General features: G+C 37.9%; 1 protein-coding gene across 3 annotated transcripts in view; it reads left to right on the forward strand.

Moving 5' to 3' along the window:
* The window catches only part of myocd (myocardin), a 119,756-nt gene that overhangs the window by 84,369 nt on the left and 9,685 nt on the right, over positions 1 to 25,702 (forward strand). For 2 of the 3 annotated variants that reach the window (XM_036526193.1, XM_036526202.1), the window contains exons 1-5: positions 9,025 to 9,163; positions 16,494 to 16,559; positions 22,094 to 22,149; positions 23,680 to 23,755; positions 24,491 to 24,655. In XM_036526193.1, the coding sequence (XP_036382086.1) occupies positions 9,109 to 9,163; positions 16,494 to 16,559; positions 22,094 to 22,149; positions 23,680 to 23,755; positions 24,491 to 24,655 (418 nt within the window). In that variant the 5' untranslated portion in view covers positions 9,025 to 9,108. Of the gene's footprint in view, positions 1 to 9,024; positions 9,164 to 16,493; positions 16,560 to 22,093; positions 22,150 to 23,679; positions 23,756 to 24,490; positions 24,656 to 25,702 lie in introns of those variants that run through there. The other variant, XM_036526185.1, reaches the window with a different exon arrangement.

Genomic DNA, 25,702 nt, shown 5'->3' on the forward strand with positions numbered 1-25,702 from the left:
GTATGGAAAACTGAGAAAGCGTGTTTCCATCCAAAGTATAGCTCTAGTTTCTGTCATGGACCCCTCAGCAGAGGAAAGGTGTGCATCACTTCCCCAAACTGGGTCTTAATACAGTACAAAATAATGTTTACTGCCCCACTAAGGACAACAGAAGCAGAACACAGGCACACACTATTATTAAATTAAACATATTATTGTTTGATGATGATAAGACAATAATAGTAATAACTGTAATAATGAACTGAAAAATTGAATACCTGCAGTTTACATTTGACCTTACTTGTTGAACACATGCAAAGAATGTGGATAACAGAAGCTTTCCTTTTGCATCATATTGAAACTAAAAAACTGGAAGAATCTCCATTTTGAGAGTCCCCACTTATAAGCTTTGTAAACTGAGAAATGTTTACACATTCAACAGCTTCTGAACATAAGAGATGAGTCTATTCATTTTAAACCAGTTAGGACCAATTTACAGACATTCAAAAAACAACTCATTTTGGGTATCTGGAGTGCTTATATCAAGAGGTTTTAGGTCTCACCAACAGTTTAATTTGAATGCCACCCATTAAAAATACACAATATAGCACTATAATTCATTCACACTATCAACTGTCGTCCTCAAACAAACAAAACAGTAGACATGATCAATGACATAAAATCAGATGGCTAGGAAAGCCAGACTAAATTACTTTGAAAACGAGTCATAGTAAGATTTGAAGACAGTTCCAGAAACAGTTCAGCACAGTGGCAGTCCAAAACCTCACTCATATGAGTGCTCATATGAGTTCCAGGGTGAATTTGCTTCTCCTCAGCTCATCAGCACCCACAGTTCAAGCCCTGCACTGTACACCTATTCCCTTTGACCGCATGCTGCATCTTAAAAAACAGGGAGGAGAGGGAGTCAATACACAGTGTATTAAGGCTTTTTTGCCTGTAAACCCAAGAGGCCAGGATGTTTTTGGTCATCAGAATGCCATTTTAAATGGTGAAATTGTGACACTTGGTTCATTAAATTGTGCCCTAAGGACTAGGAAGTGGATTACACTCACTGACCACAGGCAAATACATAACTGTGTTTTAGGAACAGGATATGGGTGTTATGTATGATAGATATGCTTTTAACAATCTCTGACAACCTTGTCATTCCTATATATCCATACTGAATATACAACACTTAGGTGTTATGGATTGTATACTTTATTTGAATATACTGTACATATCAAACAAATTCACAATGAATATTAATAAAAATAAGAACAAAGAGTCATGATAGGTTTTTGGTATGAAATGTGGCACGGGTAAAGAATGAAATATGTTCCAGATGAGAATCAGATTTAACTGTTCTGCATAGACTGTTGGATGGGGTATATATTATATATACCCCATCCCCATATATATATATTATATAATATATATATTATATATATATTATAGGGGTGCAACGAATAATCAACGTAGTCGACTAACATCGATGACCAAATTAGTTGCCAACGAATTTAATTGTCGATTAGTTTGTGACATCACTGTGTTTTTTGTGCTGACTCGGAATGCTCAGACATGTAGCCTACTTTGCTTTACTGGAGTGAACAATACAGATGCCAACACCATCACGACCAAAGACCTCAAAAGTGTGGCAGCATTTCTCTCTTAACCCTTTGGCACGTAACTTATTTTTTATGCTATGTAGCGCATGTATTACGTGGTTCGTTATGTTTCCATCAGCGTTATTAAGCTTCTCATAGTTTTCAGTTAGCATTTCCTGTATTTTTTAATGTTAAATCGCTGTTTCCTCAAAACTAAAATTAGCTAGAATGTTTCCAATCGCACCAGTTTTAGCATGTACGCGCTAAACGGCTAGTCACATGACCGTACGCACAAAAGGGTTAACTCTGCCAAGAAGGTTGTGAACTGCAACATTTGCAAACCTGACCTTGCCTGGCATGGGAGCACATCAGTTATGCTCTAGCATCTGTAGAGTTGGTACGCTGGCTCTCTGGATGATGAAGACTCGTCTCGTTGCGTTAGTTAGCTAGCTAGCATAGCTAACGTTAATGTTAAAAACCATGTTACTTCACGTTATGAGCTGTAACGTTTTCTATTTTGAAATACATTTTCTCTTGATCAATAAATTATTAATGACGCTGAACATACAGTGTAGCAAATAATAACCTATTATTCACAATGAGCCTGTTCATATTCCAAATGTGCCCTGACTTTACAATGTTAAACCAGAACCCGTCTGCCAGTTAGAAATTCTGTTTAAACGTTGCATCGTTGTCATGGCGACGTTTATGGCTGGAGATAGTGACGCTGCCGAGTGCACAAGTTTAGAGAACACTGGAGAATTTGATACTTTTTAAATCGCGACAGATTTCTACTCATGTCTATGCGTGCGTGCCCGATGTGAGTTGCATTCGAATTAATTCAAATGAGTTATGGGTTTGTTGGATCTCGTAATGCTACTATGGATGGCTTTCTTCAAACGAAGCAGACTTGTACTCCCCAGCAAGCAACTGCCCTCACTGAATTAGTCCTAGTAACCATTCATTAAAAGACGTATTTTTGAATGAAGTTCTCATCTTTATTTTCTTTATTGTTAGTTAGTATATGCCTAAAACAACCTCAAGCTAAATTTAAGTCTATAGATAAATAAGAGCCATTGAATAATTGTGCGATTCATAATCCGAATAGTCGATTATCCGTTTCAATAATCGATAGATTATTCGACTATCAAAATAGTCGTTAGTTGCAGCCCTAATATATATGTATATATACATCAAAAACTATTTAGCGATGGAACACATTTATTTATTTCACTGCCAATTGATTTATTTATTTAATTTCACATTCAAATCATGGATGTGCATAACACAGAGCTGAAAGCAGCCCCTCTTTGGCTGAGCTGTGCCTCTGGAGATAATAAATTATAGCCTAATAATTGTATTCATTTTGTTGTTGCTGCTTATAAGCTTTTTAGTAGCCTATCATTGCTAAATTTTGACCAAATTAAATTGCCATATCATCCTAAAACTTGTAATAGTTTTTGATAGACCTAGCCTAGTTTTTGATTGGACCCAGAGATGGGGCTGCCCTTCCCCCTGTCTGACTCTGTGTAACCTTTTTAGACCTTAGAGCCACTGCCCCTGAAAATGTCTATGCACTTCCCTGAGTAATGATAATAATTCAAACACGATCCAGACCAAAATGCTTATAAATAGAGGGTTACAATAAAGTTATAACTCTAGTTCCCTTTCAGACACTTCAATGACGACAGGATCCAGGAAGGGTCTTATTATTTATTTATTGCAGGGAAATAAACTTTATTTTTGGCGGATGTGAAGTCAATTGTATATGAAATATATAATTCTAATAAGAATTACAGTAGCCTATAATATTTATATTACATCAAGGATCCAACTCGCAAAGAATCCTAAATTATGTCATCAAGTGGCATTCTTGTTAACTCTGTGTTCTGGCATCTATATAGACGGGCTCTGGTTCTGGGTAGATCTCCAGCTTCCGGTTTCCAGACAGTTTAACTGTGAATCAGCTGAACCCGTGCATGTTGTTACACAGCAGTCACGTTTAGCTTAACTACCACACAGCTGCGCGTTAAACTTGTAATACGTCCGGTTTAAGTAGTACAGTTCTAAAGCGCAGCTAAGATAGCTGACACAATTGCCCCCATAGTGTCTGTTCTATTGTCAACCTATTTTGGTCATTGTGGTTCAATGGCAATAGAAACAGCAACAAGAACATGACTTGTTTTGTTCTTGGCTCAGGATTTTGTTTCCACTCAACAACCAGCAAAAAATCTGCACACTATTTACAATGTAGATAACACAACCGTATGTATTGCCAAATTAGCTTTTGATATAATATTTACACTGTCTTCATTGAACATCAGTGTAAACTTTATAGAGATCTGGCAATACACTACCAGTTTTATCTCTTAGAAGATTGAGTCATCAACAACAATATTTGTGATCACTTCTAGTTTCATCGTAAATCAAATATAAAACATTGTCACTGTGCCAGAATAATATTTTATGTGAGAATCGACTGCTGGCTGTAAGTTTTTAGGATGAAACTTGAAAGTTAGCTTGTGCATGAAAATAAATTAAAATTATAAAATAGCACTTTAATTATTCCTGAATAAAAAAAAAAAACACAAAGCACAGATCACCTGGCTGTCTGACACACCCTCCATGTCAGTGCCACCAGGAGAAGACAATTCCCAGATGCCACATCTCTGGTAGCCTTCTCAATGGCTGTGAAGCAGTGAAGCAGACCTGATGCTGTTTCCAAGTTATACTGATTGCCAGTAACTAATCAGTAATTCTAATTGAAATTGGAAATGTTTATTTATATAAAATGTAAATTTATATATACGTCTTATATGTATATATATATATATATATATATATATATATATATATATATATAATATATTAATTTTTCACTTTTCATCATTTATATGTTTATATATATTTATATGTTTGATTGACACCTTAAGGATAAGAAATTCAGCAATTTCTTAAGAAATTTAAAGTACAGTGAGGTTTCAGGAATACCATAGAAAGCCTTCCATAACCCCAGATAATATCCAGGAGTTAATACTAAGCTTTGGTGATACAGAGCCCACTCGACTCCTCTGCTTTAATGTGAAATTATTGAAGCATCTCTCAAGTGGCATGAAGCCAGTCTCCTAGAACGCAAGCAGAGGTGAAATCAATTACTGAAATATAAACACCTCAGAGGCACAAAATAATATGAGGGTGCTTTTCTTTGTGCAGTTCAGATTTTGTGTGAGCTAACCAACATGAGTGTGTCCTTGTTTTGCTTTGGATTCCATTCAGATTTCCTTCGCTAGCCCAAACTTTCACACCAAAAATTCCTGGTGTCTGCAGGACACGGGAGACCCCGGGCCCCAAGATCTGCTGTCAGTTTTTATTTGGTCATGCTGGTTTTTTCCTTGTATTTTTTTTTCTTCTGAAGCGCCTCTTAATTAAGTCCCTTCTTTGGCTGATGAGACATGAATGAGACAACTACTCACATGGTGCCTGCTTGCCTTCATTCTGTGTGTCCCCAAATTCAGAAACACAAAAGGTTGTGTGTGTTTGAAGGTATTCAGCTCTCTGATTACACTGATGGGCCAGGTTAGGACAGGGATGAATCATACAAAACCATATCTGTGTTCTGGAAGCCTTTTGGAGATCAACCCTTTCATGGTCAGAAGTGATTTCAAAAAACTCTTAATTTTTGTGAGAATGTGAACCGGTATTTATTTTCAGCATGCTTACACAATCTGTGTAAAAGATGATGTAACGACTGTGATTTAATCAAATTCCATCAGTGGTGGTAAAAGCACAGACTGCACCACATCTTTATATGCAGACGTGTTACAAAAAATTGTTTAAAAATATGTACATACAAGAAAAAAGGCTGCAGATAGTCCTGTCTTTCCATTCCTGATGAATTACTTAAGTGCACCCTTTGTGAATGTTTACCTGTGGATGTGGCCATCTCTTCAGGCCAGTCCGAACAACGACAGTAAGCAGAGAACTATAATTAAAGCAACATTGTAACTGAGACCAATGGGCTTCAGACAGATAAGAACCAGCTGCTGCCTCTGCCCCAGGCCCTTCTCGCCCTGAAAAACCAATTGTTCACTGTTTGTTACTTCCACTTTTTTGGGGGGACTGCAGTCATTGCTGGCCTCTCTGGCTCCAGACGGAGTGCGGCAGGCAACATCCATTCTCTGACTGTCTGCACAGGGAGACCCAGTCTGACGGCGTTTGAGGTGGAGCCAAACCCATGACAGAGGAAAGCCAACAAACCGCCCCCATTTTCTCAGAAAAGAAAAATCAGCAATTGCACAACCTATAATAATGGCTCTTACTAATTTCTGATCATATTCATTATAACAAACTGATGGATGAGAACCATTTAAGATAATTAAAGAGGGGAGTGTATTACACATAACAGCTGATGTTATGGAAATACTAGTCTTGTCACATCAAGAAAGCTAATTTTGGCTGCACTGCCACTGGGACTGAATTGACAACACACAGAGCTAACTAATCCATCTGACTGTAAACATCATAATGAGGCCTATATCTCCGATTCAAATAATTTGGCCCCAGTCTAAATTGTGCATTATTTCTGTATGTATGAATTGAAACCCATTCAATAACTTCTTCAGTATTTTCCCTGTGGATACAGTTAATGCCAGGATGCATGGAATTTTCATAATATCACCTATCAAAGACATGCCAATGGCCTCAGCAACAAATGAATTTCCTGGATTCCATATGAACTAAGACATGTGAAGCATCTAGAGCATGCCAGAGCATTTTTTTTCAGTAATTATGTGCCATTGGACAGATCCAGTTACAGAGACAAATTAAAAATGCAGACAACAGATTGCCTTCTGCTTTGTGTTCCATAAAACATCAGTGATAGTATTGTTAGAAACTGAATTTCTTTTTCCCCTTCTAAAAATCAATATGACACTCTATATAATGAGACATGAGACTCTTTTGTACTTGCTTTTTCTGCTTTTTTGAATTTGTTCTGTTGCTGTGAGATGCTACAAATCAACAAAAATGACAAAGGTCAACATAAGATGCATGCTTGGGTTGAAGTGCACATTTTGCCACTTTGAAATATTAATATTCATTGTAGACTCAACACTTGTCTTAATTTATTCATACCCAACATTATCAATAACACTATAAATCAAGTGTGCCTGTTTACAAAATTTCACAGTATACTTAATAAATCCCAGAAATGTGTGCCAATAAACACATCTTGACATAAACAGAATTTAAACTTGCTGATGAATTCAGTATGGCCTAAATCTGCTTGAAATGGGTGCAGTCACTGATATAGCATGCTTTTAAAGTGAGTATTTTTCTTAAGAACATTAGTAGCCAGTTCTGTGTGCACTACTGTATACAAACATGCACCATAAATCCAGACGAATGATTAATGACTGGCAGTATTACACAGAGAAGCTCCAGTAGGTCTATTCAGATGAAACATGTCATCTCCATTGACACCAGGCCCAATTAAGGCGGGGATTAAGACAGGGCTCTGTGACCTCCACTGGAATTTTACAAGGATGCTGTGTGTTCGTTGTCAAAGCCACTGGTGAAACCTTGCTTTAAGTACTTTCACCTGCTAATTAAGCTGTCCAGCACTGAATCAGTAAAGTATGTGGGTTTGGGGCTCTCCAAAACAGAACAAATGATTTTGTAACACAAGATGTTTTAATATAAACAGTTTACTTTGATTGTATAATAGAATCAAATCCAGCACGTGTCCTGGTCAGTTGCTTATTGTGAGATCTAGACCTCATGGCTTGCAGACAGAAATTCTGTTATGAGGACTATTTGAAAGAATACGTTGAGCTGTACAACTCTTTCAAATTTAAACACCTATGCATTTTCACTGACATGAGCCAAGTGTTCTTAGCTGTGGGTGAGGTTTGGCAAACGAGAGAGGTGACTGCTGTTCATTGTTGCGGTACAAAGGGAGGGGTCAGAGAGGCGAGTGGCCTTCGTTTTGGGGGTTGTTACTGGGGCTCTGTCAACAGTGCGTGACCCATTTCTGACAGGAGGGCAGGCATGGTGACATTATACGTGTCACACATGCTTGGTGGTTACATTCCCAGCTGTACCCACAAGACCACTTCAGCTGGGAGGAGTGTGAGTCCTTTAAAAAAGAAAATACTCGGAAACAACTGCGGATGAATAGGCAAGGTCATTGAGAAACTACACTGAGTGGCTGTGCAGTCAGTACTTTGCCATTTATTACAGTATATACTGAGAGTTTCCTAAGATCGTTTGGCTTGTTTTGTTCATAGCAGTGCTGTTAAACTGCATCCTGAAAGTGACATCCATTTTCCATAAAGCTTGTACTGTGACAACCAAGAAGTTATAATGATCCTCCAACACATGTTTTATCAGGTAGTGAGAAGAATATAATCAGACAAACAAGTATACCGGGGGCCAAGTGGTGCTAAGACTAATTCTATAAATATGTCGTATTAGAGGAGATTAGCAAGAATAAATGTTGGAGATCTTAGGGACAGTTGGCATGGAGTGTGTAATGTCTCTCCAGAGGTATTACACACATGTGACAGATTCTGTGGAAAACAGACATAAATGTTATGATTGCATGTGGGAGCTGGAGGAAGAGCTGCCATCTTCATTTTCTCTGGAGAAAGTCTAAAGTCAGGATTAAATAACAGTATTGGTCATCTAAAATAAAATTAAGCCTTGATTATATAAATGTTTAGAGGTCACTTGAGTAAACCAAATTAAAACTCTGTGTTTCAACAGATAACCTCTAGGGAAAATGGCATTGCTCTCTCGTTTGTTTGTTTTTTAAAAGTATATTTAATTGTTGCCCACAGGCAGCTTGGTTTCTGAAGCCATTTGTTAATCAGAGTAAATCTTTCTTTGGGGCAGAGAATGATGAAGTATGTGTCCCCTCGCTTCCTTCATATGTGAGCGTCTCAGTAAAGGATTGAGGCTCTTATTCTTACGTTTTGCTGTTTACTTTCACTCCAGAGTGCTCCCTGTCCCTAGACTGGTCTTAGGAGTGGTTTATATTTGGAGGGCAGACTGGGATCCCTGTGTGGTGGCGATCCCGGGGGAAGGCATTTTAGAGGGGAGCCTCCAGCTCTGATAGTAAACTCAAAGTTGGAGGAGGGTCTGCTGAGCCTTTTGGTTTTTAGACCCTCCCAGCAAGGGAGGATATCATTCGCTCTCTGGTGGAGGATCAGGGCTAGATGGGACCAAAACCTTTCACAAGTTCTGCTGACTGACTGACTCTAAGCAACAATCCCAAGGGAAAGTCTAGACATTAGTGTAGAATCTTAAAGAGATACACTACTACTTTGTCACCCTTCTCAGTTTTTGTTTTTTTTAGTTCAGTTTTTTGTTTCGTTAGAGTTTTTTCTCATCATATTCTTTTTAATGAAGTGTTTTTTGCTAGATTTGGTGTCTTTCTCCTTGGAGCCAGCTGTTGGTTTGAAGTGAGGGGTGTGTTTTATTTATGTTGTTCAACTGACGCTGGAATCTTATACAGAACACCATGACACTTCTGGGTTCTGAGCATTCTTTATTGATTCGAAGCAAGTTCAGATCAGGTAAGTTTGTCTGCTTGTCATGTTCATTTAGTTTGCTTGTATGTCATTTTTTTCTTTCTTTTAATAGAAATGTAATCCATTCATTTTTACATAAAATGATTTTGTATTCTTGTCAATAGTTGACAGTTTTGCTTGTTACTTTCTGTCTGGAAATCAGAGTTTTCACTGATATATATATATATATATATATATATATATAAAAAATGATGGCCTCTATACATGTATGTATGCATTTTGATAAGTACTAAGTTACAATAATTGTAGAAGAATCCCTTTGGATGCCCATCATTGTGTATATATATATATATATATATACATATATATGATGTGTGTATACGTATGTATGTGTGTGTATATGTAAAACATGGTCAATACTGCCACCTCTCTGATGAAAGTGTTACTGACTTATACTGACCTCATTCCTTCTCTAAAATTTGGAATCTTTCAGATCATATAGTGTGACTTAATGGAGGGATAACAGCATTCCCTTTCTGTAAACTAGTGCCCCTTTTTAACAAGTAAATCTAGTATTAATTGCTATGATAATCAGCACACTGAAGTTTTATTTTTGTTGAAATGAAAAAATACCACTTTTTGCCCTTTAAACCAACATGAATGTTAAGATTCCCAGTAAAATGTGCGTCAATTTATTTTGAACATGGTAACTGGCCACCAGCAGTTTGATTCAAAATTGAGCATTTCCTTCAGGTTGTTTAGAGTAGCTAATACTGGGGGAAATTACACCATGCACAGAGGAAGTGAAAACGGAAAACTTGCGGTCTGAAATGTAGCATGGCAAGAGGCATTTAAAATGTTTTTACCTGCATACATTTAACTACTAATATGCTGCAGATGTTGGACTCTTGATGTGCATGCAGGTTCAGTCAGTGAAGAGGTTTCTCTCACCAAAAACTTTCTTTGTGATAGAAGGGATCTTTGTGTTTGCTTGGACTGACAGTGCAGTAACTCAGCATCAGTAGGGCTGGTCCTACAAGATCAGATAAAAATCTATTCCCAGTGCCCCTGCAGACATGTCCTGATGCATTATTGGTTGGGGGTTGGTGATGGGTGGGGGTTGGGAGGGGGGGGACAAGACAGCCCATGTCCATTACTTAATGTTCTGTGTGCTGAGATGACATAACTTTGTTTCCAACTACATCGCAGGGACTTCTGTGTAAATGGGTGCAAATGAAGGACATGTGTCTCAATGCTCAAATACATTGCAGTCTGCCACTCATACACATATGAGCATGCATTCATCTGGCAATTTTTTGTGAGGTTTTTTTTTTTTTTTTGAATTACGTCCTGAATGACTGTGATACCCCATGAAAATGGTAATAAAGTTTTCATGATAGAAATGTCTTTATAACTGGAGGGAAGTGTATGTATTACACACAGTTTGATCATATTGTTGTGTTTTCAAAGCACTGGCTGTCTGGGAATGATTGTGGACATGCAGGTGGTGAGCTGCCATCAGAAAGCTGTTGACATTGAATAGTGTGGTGGGTGCCAAGAGCAAGATTGGGGGGGTATAACATGGCTCATAAATCAATATGTGACATTACTCACAGTGTTGTCAGCTATTCCAAGTAACACAGGGCACAGCAAGTGTAAAAGGGAAATCATCTTCTTTAAGAAAGCAACCGTAAAGACAGTAGAGTACGGTTTGTGCTTGCCAATTCAGAATTTGAATAAGGACCAGTTTCGTGGTCAGAAAGTTGTTCTGAGTTGATAGGTATCCTAAGGTGAAAAAAGGAATGTCCTCCTCATGGGAGGTGTCATGACTGTCAAGACTGTCGTGATGTCATGCCTTGCACCTTTTACCTATTTCCAAAACTGAAGTCTTTGGTTAGGAATACACTGTATGACCACTAATATCTCAGCACAAAAAGATAAAGCAGAAAAGGAAGAGTTTGGATCCACCAGTGCACTTGGTGCATTTGTGCACTCAGAGTGGCTAACTAGCGACTGTGGTCTCACTCATATACTTACTCACACTCCCATGCACATACATGCAGATGGACAGATTTGTATGCTGATCCCACTGCCTTGTTTATCTGGCTTGAAATGTCATTGTTATTGTAAGCTTTTAGCTAGCTTCCTATTTAGTATTTACGTTCCAGGTTGATGAAGTGCTGACAATATCTCTCTCCAGCAGGGAGAAACAATGTTTTTTTTCCTCTGTCACGGTAGCTTTTTCTTGGGTCCAGGTGCATAGTAGATTGTCTACACCAGATTGTTTGTTATAATTAATATGCCATGTTTCTAGTGGACATTGACAGTGTCACTCATAAATCTCCTCGTTGTACTGTTTACACATGCACACGTGATGACAAAAAATTCTGACATGCCAGATATTCATGAAAAATGATTAGCTAACAAGTGAACCTTGGCAAAATGATTCTAAAATCGTACCATCTATTCGTGGCCTTACTTACTTGAAGGAGATTTTGTCTATGATAATGAAGTGATTGGAGCAATTTAGGGGAGGGGGAAAGCAAAATGGAAAGTGCCACAATGGGGGATGTGAATTCTGAAACATCCTTAGAATAAATGTGTTGATACTGAGGATTACATTGCAATGTATAAACAGTTATGTCTGTTGAAGACCATTTGGGAGGGGCCACAGATTTTTCAGACCACTCTCATATCTTAACACACATTTATACAAACTTATATGAAGTAATTCAGTTTAAGTGAGTGGCGCAGAAGTAATTCAGTTTAAGTGAATGGCGCAGATGTACAAGTGTATAGTGCTCAAGCCTGGTCACATTAATACAACCTTCCTGCTACAAGTGTCTCCCCACAACACCACACTACTATTCACAAAGAATAATCATGTCACAAAAATAGAATTGTGGAGAAATAATTTTAATTCAGAAGGAAAACTACATGAGTGGCATGACAAACATGAAGATACACAACAACATACTATGAAATTCAGATTTAGAAAATGTAGGTGAACCTGCAGTTTGCTAGAGTAAATGGAAATCTCACAGTTTTATTTCATTGTGTCCCTGGTTGCCTGGAAATTACCTGTGAAATCTGTACCTGATGGTGTTGTGTGGTAAAGACATGACAGTTTTGAAAGGTCCCTCTGCTTAAAGATAATAAATATAAATAATTTTCACATTTCAACAAGCTTTTAGGTATATGTGTGTAAAGCACTTTTCTGGAAGCGCCCAATGATCCCTGGAACTTTTCCAAAGATTATAGCAACTCAGCTAAAGGAGGGGCTCATTTAACAATAAATAATCTTTATAGGGTCTGGCAGCCCAGTTCTATAGTCATAACACAAGGACTGATTTTAAATATGTTTAAGAAAGGAGAAGCAGTAGCTTCTCCTTGAAGTAGGTAGCTACAATAGCTAGCTGGTACCATTTGTTTGTTAGATTTGTCTTCTTCTCAATCCCATGGATTCTTGCTTGGGTTACTCCACTTTTTTAGACATGGTTACTGCATTTCTCATCATTATGCTAGGTAAACAACTAGCTAGCTAGCTATCACAGAATGCATGCTCTCTCCAGTTACAAACATATATTCTGGGGGAAAACTGGGGGAAAACACTTTATATTTTGGACAAAAGAGTAATGCCATTCATGTATTATTCATATGAAAATTATCAAATTATTGTAGCACATAAATTTTACTTTTGGATGGCACTTTAGGGGTACCGTACCTTTGAATTGTACAGTGATAGTAGTTATGATGCTAATGTTTTAATGATTGTTGCAATCTAATTAGTCTGCATGGTTCAATTTTTTTTTAGTTTCGCACAGTTAAAACTGCAGCAGAGCCACAGTATTAAGTTCAAACCTTACACCATATGTGAAATCTAATATCCATAATAGCATGCACAATGCATTCACTGTAGTTGACTTTCACCTGGTTTATATCCCTGTTCCCCAGTACAAGGTAAATATACACACTACAGAAAACTGCTGTTGCTATTCGTAATTCATTAGTGTTAATCATTTGGCTTTCATTTCTGGGGAGGTATATAATCCAGAGCCTGTTTAAGGCTTTGATTAATCCTTTGGAGGGATCTGGAGCCCTGAATTGGCGTGATTCAGGGCTCCAGATAATTGCTTATGTTGAACTATATGTAACTCTTAACTGTTTTTCAAGTGATTTAATTTCAACACAACATACATATGTTCATTTCCTATGTGTGTTTACCTGGCATCTATTTTGAACTTGCTTGTGTACTCTGACATGTACTCCATGTAGAGTATTCAAAAATAAATTATGCACATATTTGTAAACTAAGAAAACTCTTGCACCCGTTATGGCACTTTGTGTGTGAATGCTATGTATGAGAATCTTATGTAACTCCTTCTATCAGTGGCAACAGTGATTTGTTGTCATTTCTGCTCTTAGCCTAGCCTTTTTGTATGAACCTTTTTAAGGCTTCAGTTAAGAGCTTTGGTTGAATAACAGAATGTAAATGTAAACAAAAAATGCTTCAAATTTCAAGTTTCAAATTTGAGAATTATATGGTCATAACCTGTCTTTGATACCAGTGAGATGGACACTAAATAGTAGCAGTACACCTTTACAAACTGAGCTTTTTTGGGCAATTCTTGGGAAAATATTGGCTTCACTGTTGAGCCACCAGGAAACCGGCAATCAAATCATTCTCTAAAACTGCAGTCCAGACACACACTAACAAAAGATAACATGTTTGTACCTTCATGTACTTCAAATCAAAGTGTGTGTGTGCTGCTTTGAGAAGCATCTTGAGTGAGGTCTGGGCAGTGTAACATTAAAAGCTCACCAGCAATGTAAATAGTGAGTTCATTGGAAAAAAAAAGCCTAATGTACACAAAAACAAAGTCATCTGACAACATTTTTGGATTGGATGGAATAATTTTAAGTACACAGAGGTTTTCTCTCTCATTTTTACTGGTAATATCTCTAGCAGGGGACTCTATACAGTTGCAGGTCTCTGCCCTGTATGGTTGAGTGCCCAGTGAATTCCTATGCTTTGGCCTTTCCCACAGTGATGCCACTTGATGCCAGATTCAGAGAGGTCAAAGGTTGTTCATTCGATGTACTCTAAGCAAAAACAGATGTCCTGCACAATGCATGTTTTCATAAATTTTCATACATTCTTTGCAAAATGTTTTATGTCTTTGTTTTTATGTATGGCATCAAATTATATGCACATTTTTAGAACCATGGCCTCACTCGCACAGTGGCACTTAATTAACACCACAATGCAGGATGTTCATTGAAAGCAACTGATGAAAAGTTTGATCATGTGATTGTGAGTGCTATCTACCAGATTTGAAATGTTTTTCCCCCTGAAAATAAACTACCAGCCATAACAAAAGAAATTCAACATATCAGCTGGAAGGATCGGTGTCCATGAGCAATTCTAGTCTTGTTGCTTTGGTCTGTGGATGTTGTCAGTGTCCTCTACATAACATTACTCTATTGGAGTTCAGCTTTGAGAGAAAGACAGCAACATTGCCTTTTGTCTCAGTTAGGGTTTGAGAATTTGTGCCTGCCTGGAAATCCCATTAATTTATTTTAATGGAAATGTCACCAGTGCACTTCTATGATAAGAGCATCTATTCATGCAGCCAAAAATGCCTTTACCAGACATTAACGGCATATAATTATGCATGGCCTGTCACCTTAAAAGCTTTAATAAAAAGGGTGGACCACTGGCAACCAAACTTTTTTTTATTACTTCAAAGATGATTAAACATCAAGTGATTACGTGTGCCATTAATGAACAGTGTACACAATATGAAATCTTCAATAAAGACGCTGACAGTCCAGTTGAAACATGTGACATCATCATGATGATATGACTTCCACATAGCTTTGCCTAGTTTAACGAAAGGAGCAAGAGAGTGTGCATCACATGTGCAGAGCTCCACTTAGACTTCCATTGGGCTGACTAATCACATAGTGCTCGGCCCTCCACACCCGCGGAGACCACACACTGCAAGGAGGTTTGTTTAAAGGCCAGGAGCTGTGTTTATCATAGTTGTACATCCTGTTTTAAGAAATATTTGTCAGTCCTCTGCTTTTTTTTGTGTTCTGTTTTGTTTTTGCTTTTGCATGTTTTCATAGAACAGCCTTTTTTCAGGTGACTAGTGATAAAGTCAAACAGGGAATCCTGCAATGAGCAGGGGAATGCCTCTCTTTGCAAAATAATACTCTTCATGATGTGCTGTGGAGGCAGATGGCTAATAATCACAAAACATTTTCTCAGCAGAGTAGCACCAGAGGTCAGCATTAAATTGCATTTTGTATGCAATAAATATTACAGAAAGGGGGTTTAGCCAATTGTTGGTTAACCAAAACATAATAACATAATTCTGCAGTTTTCATATGTTAATATGAGTTTTCCATTGTGGACTTGCAAAAAACATAGGAAATTAAGTAACTTACAAAACTCTCTGTACAAGTGTGCTCTCGATTTGAAGAAAAGTGGGTGTTATGAGCTATCTTCAGCTATATATGCTAATAAAGTTACCTGCTGGAACTTCAGAAAAGGTACAAATGCACCCTTGTTTTTTGTGTTACCACATGTTGAAGAAGGTGAGACTAAAGAAGAAACTTTAGAAAATAGTTTACTTATGTTGTGATGGAATGAATTATCATCTGGGAACACCAGGAGGATTAACCTTGCAGAAACTGCGAAGAGGGTGCATATCCAGTTATCCAGTCTCAGTCTCCCTTCCACATATCAGAAATGTGTTAGCACGCTAAGAGATTGTTGTTGTATGTTTACATAAGTTAATCACAACTTTAAGTATCCACACGCTGCATTCTAGTAAATGTGCCACAAATGGGAATTAGCATGTGCACGCCATCAGCCAGAACTCTTGTTTTATTGCTGGCTTTCACTTCCCTTTGTAAATTCACCCCAGCGTGTTACTCAGCTCAAAACCATCAACACCAGATGCATTATGTGTTAAATAGCATCATAATAACATCAATATGTAAGACATCAAAGACTAAACATGTTCAATAGATGGATCATAGGGATTATCTAAGGGTTATCATGCTTAGCCTGCTGTGATACAAATATACCCATATATCATTGGGCCTATTTACATTTCACTGTCAAATGTCAGTCATGTCAAAGATACCACATGGCTTGCCAATGGCTTTAGTGTTTACTATAATTAATCAGTCCTTCAATCTGTCCAGAAATGAAACTGTATTCTAAATAAGACCAAAATGCTGCATAGCCCACATAGTCATGACCTTTTTTAGAGATAGCAGGCTTGGTTTTATGCATGCTTAAAGGAATGAGTCAAGAGTCAATTTGTCTCTTCCTCTTTCTCCCTTGCACCCCCCCCCCCAGTCCTGCAGTTAAGACTCCAGCAGAGGAGGACACGGGAGCAGCTTGCAGACCAGGGCATCATGCCTCGTGAGTAACACCTTTGTTTCCCATCGAGCTACACTCCACCTTCAACACCACAAGTGGTTTCGGAGGTCTCAGATCTGTCTCATGGGCACACTGGGAAAGCAGCCCGCCCCGAAAGGGCTGCCATGTAATGTCAGGCAACACCAGAGAAATGCAGCCCGCAGTGGTACTGCCTCTGCGAGCCAATGCACTTACTTCATGAAAAAAGGGAAACCAGAGCCTGAAAAATGCTTTTAAACTTGATCTGTGTGCTTGAGCTTTGAATCAGCGTAAGCAATAAACATCTTATACGCCTCTGGCAGCAAACAAATAACAGCAAGGCCAGAAGCTGACCTCAGTGGAATGCTCTTGTGCTTGGGAGTTATCCAGGCTGGTGCTGTTCAGCCCTGCCATGGGATAGATGTACACGAATGGCACCTGTTTACATCAAAATAAATTCGAATTTTATAATGTTGATTTAGTTTTGTCGCTCAGACATTGGCATAAATTTCACCCTTTAATGTTCACCCTTTGATACTTTTTCACGTGGAATGGCTACCACAACTTCATCACATTTTTATTAATAACATGAATGTAAAAAGATATTAGTTTGGGCCTGTGCTTCCACCCTCCTGGAACCCTAAGTCCAGTCAGCAAGTAAGTGGAAAGGATAGAAGTGGAGTTTTTTACCATCACTGAAACAGGTAAATCCAAAATGCAGGTGGGTGCTGAGGTGAAGGAATGGACTTGCATGGTAACAAACTATTAAATTAAAGAAGACTTTCATGAGTAATTCAGCAAGTCACCTGAGAAGGATTTAATGATCAAAGTGGCATGCAATACATGGTAATGAAATCTACCTCCACTACATCCACAAAAAATACCAATGCTGGAGTGGGTGGGTCACTTATCCACTTAGATTATTGCATGACAGGATACTGTTACTCTGAAACATTAGATCCCCCTGCCTGAACCATAGCTTGACTGCATATTTGATTTTTGCTGCTGCTTTTTGCAGTGGACACTGTACTGACCCTGCAGTTTTGTGTAGTCAAAAGGGTTTTTAAACAGATCGACACTACAGGTCACAGGCGGTACAATAATGCCTTTCATCTGATCATTATATTTGTAAGGATGCTATTGGGGAAGAGACTGTTGAGTGCTATCTCTGGCACAGTTTTCCAGAATGGCATGAGCAGGAACATTAAGATAAGTTCATAAGTGTGCTGGCTAAAGGAAACCAGAAGCCAGTCCTATCAATTTCTCGGAGTCTGCCACAGATAAAGGCCACAGAAAATGTGATTGGCCAGTCTGCAGCTCTTTTAAAAGTATTTTGAATTGCTGGTTTATCTCTTGATGGTAAGCAAGAGGCTTGTGAAGCAGATGGAAAGTTCTTTTTTTCCCTACACTCCTTGTGTGACTTAGCATTTGTGGTTAAACTTTCACACAGTGACAGGCTAGAGAATTGTAGCTACTTCTTCGTTTAGCTACTAAGGTGAAAGCATCAATGTAATGCTTATGAGAGTGCTCAAAAGACAATAAATTGCTTACATAGTAATGAAAATAATGTAGCTACCTTATTTTTTCCAGTGAACTGAGATGTCTAGCACTTATACAGTCTAAAAGGCATGCTGTCCTTAACACTGCTTATTACTTTTTTATTTTTTGCACTACAGAATGAGTTCCTGATGCATTGCAGTCCATGAATTTTACAAAACATTTTATGTAAGTCACAATAAAGTCACACTTGCTTATTTTCAGTATGCAAAGCCACATTACGGCAAATTGAATAGACCCCTCATTCATCCTGTTTTGACCTGCCTACATATTGATTGCATGCCCATGTTTAGAGTTGTGTTCATTGGTATTGTGTCTCTTACTGTAATTATGATCCTGTGCACTACCCTAAATAATGATGAGAATAATGATGATGCACACATTCTGATTCAGAAGAATGATTTACAGTATTTTACTCCTCGTTACTTTTCAGTTATTTTAGTTTTTTTTTTTTTTTTACTTTTTTGGAATGCAGTCAATGTGTATGGCCTGTGTATACATTTTCACTAGAAACATCTGGTGTTTATTAGGATCTTGAATACGCAGTCAGGCCTCTCTGAGTTGTTTGGCCTGTGGTTTGGGAGGCGTTGGAGGACAGAGGGCTTGGCATGTGTGTGGCTTGGTCCACGTTTGGCTGGGGCTTTACCAGCACTACAGGGCAACGTATCGTAGAGGAATCAACCTTTTAGGTGTTTAATGTTATCTGTCTGTGCTATAGTGGAACTTGAGGGATATTGTAATTGAATGTCAAAAATGTGATGGCAAGCTGCTTTAAAAAGACTAAATACAGTTTATGAATTTTGACCAAATTGCACATTTGCTCTCAATTATGTGATGGTTCTTTTAAATTAAAAGTAACATTACAGAAGAATTAAAAGATCATCACATAATGTAAAAATCAGATAAGCTGAACGTCATTAATGTGACATCAGTTCCTCTGCCTCAAGTCCTAGCCCGTTACACTTAATGAGATATCCTTAGTATCAGCATTAATAATTAAAGCTAACATATTCAAGCTTTACATTTCTTTTTCATTTTTATTTGTGCAAATGAAGCAGAGCTGAAATTAGAAGCTTGTGTGAGTCCTGCATAAAGTTGGTAACAGCAACATCATTCCCTGATACTTAACTAGCTAGCATTGATGTTATATGGAGTAGTTGGTTTTTCTTTTTGAAAGGATCAAACTGACATAGCCTGTACATTTGAGAGAGATGTTGGAGATTTTTAGTCAGCAGTCATTGGTCAACACATCCACACACTAGGCTATACTCTAGTTATAAAGCAGCTTACTAAATAGACTAAAGCCAGTGCAAATCCTTTTGAATACATGGGCTACTTAAGAGACAGACATGAGCACAAGTGTGCACATACTGATAAATGAGTGATGCCCCTTTTCCACCAAAGCAGTTCGAGGGGCCGGTGCCTAATCTCGAACCAGTTCTTTGCATTTTGACAGCCAACGAACCGGCTCTCGGCCAGGAAAACTGGTGCGAGAGGGGCATCAACACTTTGCTGGTCTAGAACCAAGAACCGCTTACGTCAGGGGCTGGGGGTGGGATTATCGTGACCAACAAGACCAACTAAAATGTTGTGACCACCATTTTCAAAAAAAAAACCAGAGCTAGTGTAGCATCCAGTCTGCCTAAAAAGAAGAAGAAGAAGAAAAACCAGAGTTTTATTTTTCAAATGTTTCGCCTTGTTGCCAGCCAGCTATGTATTTCTTAGCTGTTTAACGAGCTACTAATTTCTCACATCAATGTTACGAACGTAGCTGTTAGTCTAGTCACATCAATGTTATGAAATTAGTAGCTATGCTTGCTTGGGTAATGTTAGCTGAACAACAGCTACGTTCGTAACGTTGATGTAAGAAATTAGTACCAACTCACCTACCAACGTCACTTAACTTTTGGCTTAACATAAGGCATATATAAAGTGTAGTGGACAAGTTTGTTTTTTTAAAGCACTGTACTCTTGTTTTTGTTGTTGTTTGTCCCCGCTAGTTTGCAGGGGCACCTCGATTTAAATTACTGAGAATATACTTTTAGGTTAAGTTGAGTGCAATGAACAATAACGTTTAGCAGAGACATATAGAGTGACATAATGACGTGGCTCTATGGTGGCTCTCTAGCCCATGGAAAAGCAAACTGCTTCTTAAAAGGTTCGCAAGTTGAACCAACTCTGAACCGGCAGTAGCACCAGCCCAGAACTAGCACCTAGTTCGCATTGGTAGAAAAGGGGTATGACACTGGAAGCTGTGAACGAAATTCTTCTACACCATGCTGCTTTGTTGAAGAAATGCTTGTGAATTTAGATAACTAACACACACACTCACACACACAAACACACACACTCAAACTGATGGATCTTAAAACGATTTTAATTTGACCATTTTTATCACATTGTTAATGTTTATCACAGTGTTAAACAACTATCATTCCACTGTAGTTGAGGATGTTTCTATCCTAATAAAAATATTCAATCTAAATAAATGTTTTTTAGTGAATAAATGTTATTTAGTAAGCAAAACAGAAATAAATGATCTAAATCTGATGCAAGTTCCTGTTTATTAATAAGACTTTGGTTCAGCTTTCCTTTCTTGGATGCCCTTCAACTCTTCAAGTGTAGTATGTCTGTAATGATACAGAATGCAATGTAAAATAGACTCATGCATTCCATCACAAATACAGTATATCTGTTTATTTACACCCAATCAATAAAAAAAAATACAAACACATTTTTCCACAGAGAAACAAGTCAGAACTGAAAAAAGACAGGCAGATGAACCTGTTTATATTTCCTGTTTCTCTGTAACTGCAGTAATGTAGTATTGGGGTACGGAATAGGCATTTAGCAGATGCTCTTATCCAGAGCAGCTTATATCAATTACAGGTTTTTACGTTATCCATTTATATAGCTGGATATTTACTGAGGCAATTGTGGGTTAAGTACCTTTCCCAAGGGTATAGCAGCAGTGCCGCCGTGGGGAATCGGATCAGCAACCTTTTGGTTATGAGTCCGGCTCCTAAACCACTATGCTACACTGCCGTCCCGCAGTGTTACTAATGTTAAGCCATGCAAGCATGTCAGATGTGCTGAACATTGGTGGGTATCTTCCACCAAAGTATGCAAGATAAAGTAGTGTAGTCACTCTTCCACTTAGTTAACATACTTAAACCATGCTAGCAGAACCTGCATTTGCAAATAAGGAACTGCAGTTTATACTAATTAGAATGAGTATCTATCACTCAAGTATTTTTCACTCAAGTTAACTTTCAACAAGACATCAATGTTGAAAGTTATCACATTCTTCAAGTTATTTCTTTCTTTTTATCACTGAGTGACAACCAGCTCATGTATAAGCATTTTTCTGCAATCATTTGCTGTAAAGTCAGTGCCTATGTTGTTGGTGTAAGCTAGGACACAATAACAGGACCCAGTAGCTGGAATAAAGGTTAAGATTTGTTGAGGTTGCACCTTAGTAGTTTAAATAGCATAAGATTACAACGAAGTGAGGCTTACTAATTTAGTTCTTTTTTCAGAATCATGGGTTCATGCCTAAAAGTCTGCTTTAAAAATATTTCATGTGTCATTTTAGACAGATCAAAATCTATAATCTAACCTTACTTAAAAAAAAAAATGTACATGATTCTTAAATTCAAAATTAGCTGAATCCATCAATGGGGGGGGAAGACAATTCACTGATATTTTGCAATTATTTAATGTCAGCATACATTTAAAACTGTATTTCAACCTGCTGTGTTGATTCAGATGGTGTAAAGTGCAATAATTGCTGAAACTTTTTACCAAAGACAGTTATATTTTCTTCCTTGGTGACTGGGCTGCAGTTGCTGGAAGGCAAATGCATATCTCAGAACGTCAGTGGCCAACACAGGATCTGCCAGTGTATATTTACATAGGGTAGTTGACAGTGTTTGTGTGGAGAGTTGTACTGATATCATTGCATCTTGTAATCAGTTTGATTTCATTGTTTATTTTTCCAGCACTGAAGAGTCCAGCTGCATTCCATGAACAGAGAAAAAGTCTTGAGAGATCCAAGGTAACAGATGCAAATGCCATAGCTCTTTGTCAATCAGTGGACAAGCAGGTGCACCATAACTCAAGAATAATGTTGGTAAATGTGTGACATGCTAGGACCTCTGGGTTAAAATGGGTCTCACAGGCTCATACATAATCATTTGTCTTAAATGACCTAGCAAAGAGAAATCGAAAGCGAATCACATAAAAGTCAAGGACAAATTTAATGACACTATGGTGGCATAATGTTATAGAGTGCTGTGTTTTGGTCACCAGCATTAACTTGCAAAACATCTTAAATTGCAATTATATTCTCCAAAAACAATCTTCAAATAATAAAGATATAATTTATTGTGATAATAGCATCATAATGTACACATACTTCCTATAAAAGAATTATAAGATATGTAGCAAGTTCAATTTTGTATGTGTTTTTTATATCATGTTTCTGATTCGAACAAGTGTGAATACTTATTACTGTTTCAGGCATAGTTTTACTATGAACCATGATTTATTATATTGCTCGTACATCTTTTATTACGACTCTTTTGTTTCCCCCAGCGGGGTAGGCCAGTGTTCTGCACACTGAATGTTTGGATCAGTCATTGAGCAAGGTCTGGGTTGCACACAGCTACAGAGCTAAAAGTTGATTTTGTGGCAAAACTTTAAATTTCCCAGTACATTGCTAGTACCCTTTGGACAAAGCCAGTTATCACCAACATTGAATGTGCTCTTTGAAAGAAAGGAACAGCAAATTTATAAATGGAAGGATTCTTAAAATCCCACCATTCAACCATCTGTGGTAGATAAGATTAGAACCCATGGCCTAAAGAGCCAAAAAAAAAAAAAAACTGGTTGTAGAGAGTAGTCATTTGGGGTATGTGAGGTATGAATTATACAATCATATACTGCATTTAACATGTTTACCTACAAAAAGGACTACTCCATTATGTATATGGATGAATTGTTTTTGGTATTTTAATTGTAAATTCCCTTGTTGCAAGTCAACAATGGCACAGCCTTTTAAGATATATGTTGTTACAATGGAAACTTAATCTTGAAACTTCATGAGCCAAAAAGCAAAAAAGACACTGTTTGATAAAGGAAAGTGGAAATATATCGGCTGTAGTTCAGGCACATTTCAGCACTCCACATCTCTCAAATCCATCTCCACCCCGGGGGAACATTCTTGACAAAATATCAAGCCGTTAAACATCACAGTAAAATGGTTCGTTTTTTTTCTAAGGGGAATAGAAATAGGTTACAATATTCACATGAAACAAACCAGAGGTATAAAGAGGTGTTCTAGGTTTGTAGCTTTACTCAACTTATTTCTTTATAACACCAAGAAGTCATGATTTTGGAAGTCCAATTGATAAAATGGGGACAACATCATCATTTCTGTTTTCACTGTTCTGTTGACAGATTCTTGAGCATTTGGGTATTTAATTCTTGAACCACAAAATAGACTGAAATTATAATGCAGATTGCTCTTAAACATATCACAATTGTGAGTGCTTAACTGAAAAATGATCTACCTTACTTTTTACAGACTGGGGATTACTTAAAACACAAAATTAGAAGCAGACCGGAGAAGTCCGAACTAGTCAACATGCAGATATTACAAGGTAAGAAGCCATGAGCAACCCCTTGCCAACCATCTTTCTGTATATTCAAAGACATGTTTGACTAATGGAAATACAGACCATAAATCTTGGTTGTGGCCATTGAAAAGTTTCTCCAGCATAATTCTTCAGAAAATATACACTGTACACTGTGTATATAAAATTGTATACTGTGTGAAAGCATGCATGAAGCAATTGGGCTAAGATTTAGTACATTATACGTGCATTGTGTGCTAAAATTTAGAATTACTGCTCATTAAAACATTCTTTGAGAAATTTCTTCATTATCATCTTCCACTGGATTTTTGAGTGCAATTCTTGACTACCTCTGGCAATGACAACATCCTTGGTTTGAAGGCAAGCATTATGAGATCAAACTCGACCATGTTACCTGTTACAGAAATGATGTCAATACAAAATGGTTCTTTGTGGTACCAAGCCACAACAGTAGACTGAAACACAGCTTTGTCTCACACCACCTGTCCAGCATAAAATCCAGGCTTTAAAAACAAAGCTTGCAACATGGCTTCGGAAGTGTGCGGCTATTTACAGTCAATGTAATATAGCACTGCAAATGAGTCGCGGCTGATTATTTTAGCGCAGGCAGTTGAGTTCCTCAGATGGGGAGCACACAAACTGTTTAATTTTCAGTTGACTCAGTTCATGCCTCATGTATGTGGTTCTGTCAGAAGCTGCTGCAGTGGATTAATGGTGCTTATCATTATGTTTACTGTACAGACTCAGCCGCGGAAGGGTCCATACAGGCCACACAGATGAAACTAAAGCGAGCCAGGCTTGCCGACGATCTTAATGAGAAAATTGCTCTAAGACCAGGCCCATTGGAGCTGGTAGAAAAGAATATCATTCCTGTTGATTCAGCTGTCAAAGAAGCTGCAATGAAAGGTATCTCAAAAAATAGAAGCTGTGCTTTTATTCCTGATTTTTAACTCAGTGGATGGGTCACTGACTCCCTCTCTGTCAATAATACCTAGAGAAAATGGGACTTTTTATTACAGCTCACTGGCTTTAACTGATGGTATCATACATTGTGCATCTCAACTGAAATTCAACCCATGGCCCTCAAAGACCTCAGCTAACCACATCCCAACATCTGTTTCAGCTCTAACAAAAAGACAGCTAATTTTATAGCTGTGTGCATGTATGCGGTTTTATCATCAGAGGAGATGGCACTAATGCTAGAGTGGTTTGCTCACATTTGCAACCTTTTATCAGATCAGTTTTGAACCATTCTCTTCAGACTGCCACAACCCAAGCAGTATTTGTGCACTTTTTACTTTTAAATGTACATGGTTCGTGCTGTAGAACATATGAACTTCCATGCATCTGTGTGCATTGCAGTGGCAGAACATTCAAGATGCATATGGTTATTTAGTAAAAATTCTGAAGGGAGATCATTTCCAGAAAGAGGATTTTGATTTTATTATTGAAGTTTAAAGATAGTGACTTTAACTGATAGTTGTTTCATTGGATATTTGTATCATCTTTATGCTGTTAATAGCAGCATGTTGGGATGAAAAACTGTGTCTCATTATCCGCCCTCTTATTTGTATAAACCCCATGCATGGATGTGCTCTGCAGTTGTTTCAGTTGTTGGAAGCATTGCATAAGACTGACCCAAGGTCAGCACTGTTAGTTTATGTAGCGTTTGTACAAAAACGAACGTGTTTGCAATAAACATCAGTTGTATTTACATTGTATTTTGTAGATCAATTCAATGCCCCCTCTGTTTCTCTGTGTTTTGACTTCACATGATTTATGTGGCTTACGAAGGTGTCTGACAGACCTATGCTGTTGTGCAGCTGTCTGTCCTTCTCTTCAGAGGAGAGGGCCTGTTTATGTGTGGGTTGGAAGGTAAAGATTCAGTGACCCTTAGCTGGTGGCCTACACTGGTCCATGAATTTGGCTCCCAGTTTTGCTTTGTTTTTGTTC

This window comes from Megalops cyprinoides, chromosome 1, assembly GCF_013368585.1.
Source record: "Megalops cyprinoides isolate fMegCyp1 chromosome 1, fMegCyp1.pri, whole genome shotgun sequence".
Classification (NCBI taxonomy): domain Eukaryota; kingdom Metazoa; phylum Chordata; class Actinopteri; order Elopiformes; family Megalopidae; genus Megalops; species Megalops cyprinoides.